Below are 5,630 nucleotides of genomic sequence, written 5' to 3'. Positions count from 1 at the left end.
AAGCATCTACTGACTTTTCCTAACACTTGAACCCAAAGTATTTAGATAGTAACAATTTAGATAAGGTGCATTAGAATACAAAAACATCAATTGGCTAAAATAACAACAAACACTAAAAAAGTCACTGAATTCTTCCCAAGGAAACACTACCAGAAAAGTTTAAAATACCAAAAAATACCATCTAGTTCTCTCTCAAAGAGGACTTCATCTCTTAAGGGTAATAAACACAGACCAGCCAACACTTCCCTAAAGGAGATGCATATTCTGTACCTTCAGTAGGTCCTTCAAAGCTTCATGTGAAAAGGGTTAGAGGTGTATATTGATGGAGTGACATGGGAGACAGGAAGCAGGGACAAAGAAAAAAGAATAAAAAAGGACAGTGGAGGCATTCATTATATTCTGTATTTTAAAAGGTAGGGGGAAAAGACCTTAATAGTATACACCAGCCTCCTCTATGGGGGATACTCACTCATTGGTATCCCTCCCTACCTTCTTTCCATAGCACAAAGCTTTGTTCTTTGGTTTAATATCACAAAAATAGGAAATAAACATTCACTTTGTATTTAAAAAAATTTATTTGTGATCTGTACATGTGATAGTGGGGCTTCGTTGTAGACCTTTAAAGGCAAAACAAAACAAAACAAAAATTCAAAGTAAAAATGTATAAATACAATATATATTTTCTTACAAAAATGGGAGATTTACAAAATATACATACTGCACTTGTCTCTATTTTACAAATTTCACATGCACTTAAGAGATACAACACAAAAGATGCCAAAACCTGTGTAGTGGCAGTTCAAAGGTGAGACAGTTTTGAAGGTTTAAGAAACACAAGATCAACTTTAGATTTAATGTAAAAGCAGCTCCACTCATCTGAACATTACATATACAAAGTAACTTCCTGACAGTACCCTCTGATTGGCATTTAAAAACTGTTGGAGAAATAGAATAGTGTTGCAAGATTGGAGGATAATGTCAAAGGTGGAGTAAAGTTTAGCTTCCATGATCTTCTGCTCAGCTTTACACCATTATGCAAAAGAACCAGAGTTCTGTTACAGAAAAAAAAAGGTACATGATTTAAGATTAATAAATTTAAGTCTTCCAGCACATTTCAAAGAACTCCAGAATCACTTTGAAGTTTACCTTCTTTTAATGACTTTCTTTAAAAATGGGCCCCATAGTTCAAACTTTCCTCTTCATTCACTATCATTTCTGCAGATCACCTCCTCACCCAACCTTTCAGGGTCAACATACACATGATGTTTTATAAACAGATTGCGGAACCAAGAAAAAAAAATAGGCAAAATGATTCTTTTACCCTTTTTAAGATTTAACTTTCCTTTATTATGAGGCTGAAGGCAGTATGTTTTTCCTTTTATCCTGAAGAATCCAAATTGGAGAAAGTAGAAAACCTAAATGTAGGTTTATAGGGAGGGGAAAAAAAAAGAGGGTGGGCAGATTTCCTTAAACATTTTAACACAGCCTGTTGGATCATGTGTTCTGAATTAAATGTGCTTAAAACAAACAACAAAACTCCTTGCATTTCCTTTATCCAAGTCAGAACCTCTGGCTGAATGGGACATGGACGCACAGAGCCCTTCACTTTTCCTTAAAAAGGAATGTTTATCTCAACCAAATTAACAATCAAAGAGAAGCTCAGCTTTGCACTGCTCTGCCTATAAAAGTTGCTGTCTTCCCAGTTATGCCTTTCCACAGGGAGACACTTTGGTTTCCTCTTTTGTCTCTTACAACAAAGACAAGGGGGAAAATGCATTCCTGTTTTGAAAAGCAACAAGTCATCACTTCTTTTCAGGGTATTAAACCAAATAAAACACCCTTCTTTTGGCCTCCTGCCTTCTCCAGAAAGTGAAAAAGTAGCAGAAATACCTACTACTGGGTTCCTTGGCCTCATCTGGAAATGTTATCGTCATTTCTTTTGCATGCTCACATTAGGATTCTAGCAGGCAGGCCTCCCAGGATTTCCAAATGCTTATTTTACAAGACTTGAAAGGAACAGGGGAGGAAAAACAGGCGGGAGGGGGCAGGGGAGGAAAGACTGTAATGTCTGACCCTGGAAATTAACCCATCTGGGCTCCAGTTTGGCCCCAGTGAAAAGAGATTATGGTTTGACCACATCTTGACAAGGACACCGCAGGGGTTCTCCCTCTTCCCAACAAAGCCGCTGCTGCCGACAGAGCTGTACCTTTCTCCCCGGCCCCACAGGAGTGAGGACAGGCCACTTGCCTTGCACAGGCCACTTGCCTTGCTCACAGCCCCAGCTCAAACCCGGAGGCGGGAAGAACTCACAGCAGTCTCTGCTGGTCTCACTCTTCTGGATGAGCCCAGGCGGGTCCATACCTTTCACAGTTAACATCATTCTTTACCTTTGTAATCATCACCATCACCATCACCATCACCATCATCTTGCAAGTCTTTGCCAGAATCTTTTCATCCAAACCGCCTTTACAATCAGGTCTCCTCTCCAAACCACCTCTCGTTCCAAATCTCTTCCCACTTCCAAATAACTTCTAGCTTCCAGGTCACTTTTCAGGGGAGGTGGACAAGTTATGGAAACACTCTCCCCACCCCCGCAGTTCTTTCCCTACCGCGCCTCACCCCCTCCCAGGGGTAGGTAGGCAAGGGTGGGGGAAGGGCCAGGGCTCATACCGCAGTCTCCCCTTTGCTGCTGTGGCTGAGTCTGTGGTAGAAGCGGCGCCACGACTGCAGGGTCTTGCCCGACCAGATCCAGAAGCCGGTGGTGATGCCCACGATCATGGTCATCAGGTATTTGATCATGAAGACGGTGAAATCGGGGCTCATGGGCGGGAAGTGGCCTGGCGGGCAGGGCACCGCGTAGCTCTTGCACGTCTGCAGGAGCCAGGTGCGCTCCCAGTGCTCCCGGAAGGCCTGCTCATAGAAATAGCAGGCCAGCACGATGGTGGCTGGCACGGTGTAGAGCACACTAAAGACGCCGATGCGCACCATGAGCTTCTCCAGCTTCTCTGTCTTGGTGCCGTCGTGCTTCATGATGGTGCGAATTCTAAAGAGAGACACGAAGCCCGCCAGCAGGAAGGACGTGCCGATGAAGAGGTAGACGAACAGAGGTGCCAGCACAAAGCCCCGAAGGGCGTCCACGCTTGACAGGCCCACGTAGCACACCCCGCTGAGCAGGTCCCCATCCACCTGGCCCATGGCCAGGATGGTGATGGTCTTGACCGCTGGCACGGCCCACGCGGCCAGATGGAAATACTGCGAGTTGGCCTCAATGGCCTCATGGCCCCACTTCATGCCCGCCGCCAGGAACCAAGTGAGCGACAGAATGACCCACCAGATGGAGCTGGCCATGCCAAAGAAGTAGAGCACCATGAAGAGGATGGTGCAGCCCTCCTTCTTAGTGCCCTGCGCCACCGTGCGGTAGCCGTCGTCGGAGAAGCGCTCCACACACACGGCGCGATCCTCCAGGAGGAAGCCCGCCACGTGCGCGACGGCCACCATGAAGTAGCAGCCCGACAGGAAGATGATGGGCCGCTCTGGGTAGCTGAAGCGCCGCATGTCCACTAGGTAGGTGAGTACGGTGAAGAGCGTCGAGGCGCAGCACAGCACCGACCACACGCCCACCCAGAGGCGAGCAAAGCGCCTCTCCTCCTCCTTAAAGTACATAAGGCCATTAGCGCGGCCCGGCTCGCATGGGGCGCCGCAGTCGCGCTCACCCAGGAAGCGATAGCCCAGGTAGGGGGGCACCTTGAGCTGGCGGGGACACGAGAAGGGGAAGGCGGAGCGGCTTCTGCCATCTGCGGCCCCCGGGGGCGCCGCAGTGAAGGGCGGTTCCAGCAGGTAGGGCGCGGTAGGATAGGCTGTGGCACCACCGCCCGGGCCCCCGGAGCCGTCAGACGTGTTCTGACCCACGCAGATCTCGCCAGCACCGTGCACGGGGAAGTTCTCGCAGCGCAGCCGCTCTGGCCACTGGAAGCCGAACTTGTTCATGAGCGCCTCGCAGCCTTGGCGGGCGCGCTCACACAAGGAGCGACACGGAGGGATAGCCTGATCCAGCACGGTGCACACTGGCGCGTACATGGAGCACAGGAAGAAGCGCAGCTCGGGAGAACATTGTACCTTCACCAGCGGGTAGAACTGGTGCACCTCGAGGCCCGCGTCCTCTTGGTTCGTGTGGCCCAGCAGGTTGGGCAGGATGGTCTGGTTGTAGGCGATGTCCGTGCACAGCGGGATGGAGATGGGCTGGCAGAAGCCATGATCAGGCACCGAGATGCCCTTTTCGCCGTGGTATGGCTGCGCCCCGGTGCCCGCGGGCAGCGCGCCCAGCAGCGCCAGCACCAGGGCGCACAGGCCCAGGGGCAAGCGCGACGCTGCTGCGCCAGGCCCCCGCATCGCCGGCCGCGGGTGCAGCGGCGTTCTCAGCTGGAGGAGTGAGACCAGACGACTGGGAGAGGCTGAGATGCGGGGAGGCGCCGCCGCGCCCGGCGCATGAGAGTCCTCCCGGCGCCGGGGCCGGGCCGTGGGCGGCGCGGAGCCGAGGGCGCTGCCGCTGGGTGCCTGAGCCGCGGGGGCGAGGCCGCCAGCCGCGGGGGCGCCGCAGCCGCCTCTGCTTGGCACTCCGGAGGCCACCGGGGCCCTAAACTCGTCCGTCTGGGCCGGGGGCTCCGAGGAGGGCCGCCTTGCCCTCCCCGCTGAGACGTAACGGTGCGGCTTTCTTTGCGGCAAGGAGCAACAAGCGTCTCCGGTTACCCTTCAAAGTTTGCCCAAGTCTCTCGACCCCCAGCGCACAGCAAAGCGCACGTCCCCCACACCAAGTCCAGCCCCGCCAGGCGAGAGCCGGGCGCCGCCGCCTGCTCGCCCTGGTCGCCGCCGCCTGCTCGCCCTGGTCGCCGCCTCGGCGGTACTGCTCCGCCTCCTCGCCTAGAGGCTCCGCTGGCCGCCGCCTCCTCCTGCGCCTCCTCCTCCACACCCCGCACCTTCTCCAGCCCCGAAAGCTCGGCCCCAAGTTTCACCCAAGAGGCTGGTTCTCGCTCTCAGTCTGATCGGCTCCTAGGAGCCAAACAGCTTGGGTAGTTCGCTTTGGAAATCCAGTTACACCGTGTCTGAATCTTCAAGGCCCTTGGCGCCCACGGCCTGGATCCGGTCCCCCCAGCTCCGCGCCGCACTGGCCCCCGAGTCCCGGCGCCCGCCGCCGCCGCCGCCGCCCGCCCGTGGGGAGCGCGGAGTAACGCCTGGGAGCCGCGCTAGTGGCCAGAAGAAGCATCAGGCTCGCGGGGTTCCGGGCCGCCCCGCCTCCTCCCCTCCCCCCATTCACAAACCACTCCGGGGGCGGGCTCCCGAGCCCCCGGGCGGCCCAATGACGGCCTTTGTTTTCTCTGTAGTCGCCTCCCGGTTGGGTGGAAGTCGGAAGGGGCGGGCAAGGGAACAGGGGAGGCGGTGTCTGCAGCGCTCTGGGCGGATTCCTGAGGGGAGGGGCAGGGGACCGGGAGGAAAAAGTTAGGAAAAACTTTTACCCTGAATTTGCTCAGGGGAGAAAAACGCACCAGAAAGGGAATTTGCTTGAAAGATTTGCTCCTCTTCCAGGTACACTAAAATACACATTCCTGAGCAGAAGGGTGCTTTCTCCAAAGGCT

The 5,630-nt window shown here is 53.9% G+C and overlaps 1 protein-coding gene across 1 annotated transcript; it reads right to left on the bottom strand.

The window, feature by feature from the left end:
* Positions 1 to 556: 556 nt before the first annotated feature.
* Fzd7 (frizzled class receptor 7) lies at positions 557 to 4,862 on the bottom strand. Its single transcript, XM_026405335.2, has one exon. The coding sequence runs from the start codon at positions 4,387 to 4,389 to the stop codon at positions 2,665 to 2,667; it is 1,725 nt and encodes a 574-aa protein (XP_026261120.1). The 5' UTR covers positions 4,390 to 4,862; the 3' UTR covers positions 557 to 2,664.
* Positions 4,863 to 5,630: the final 768 nt, after the last annotated feature.

This window comes from Urocitellus parryii, chromosome 1 (genome assembly GCF_045843805.1).
Source record: "Urocitellus parryii isolate mUroPar1 chromosome 1, mUroPar1.hap1, whole genome shotgun sequence".
Taxonomy (NCBI): domain Eukaryota; kingdom Metazoa; phylum Chordata; class Mammalia; order Rodentia; family Sciuridae; genus Urocitellus; species Urocitellus parryii.
The sequence above is the reverse complement of the archived record's forward strand: the minus strand, read 5'-3'. Positions and strand labels throughout refer to the sequence as shown.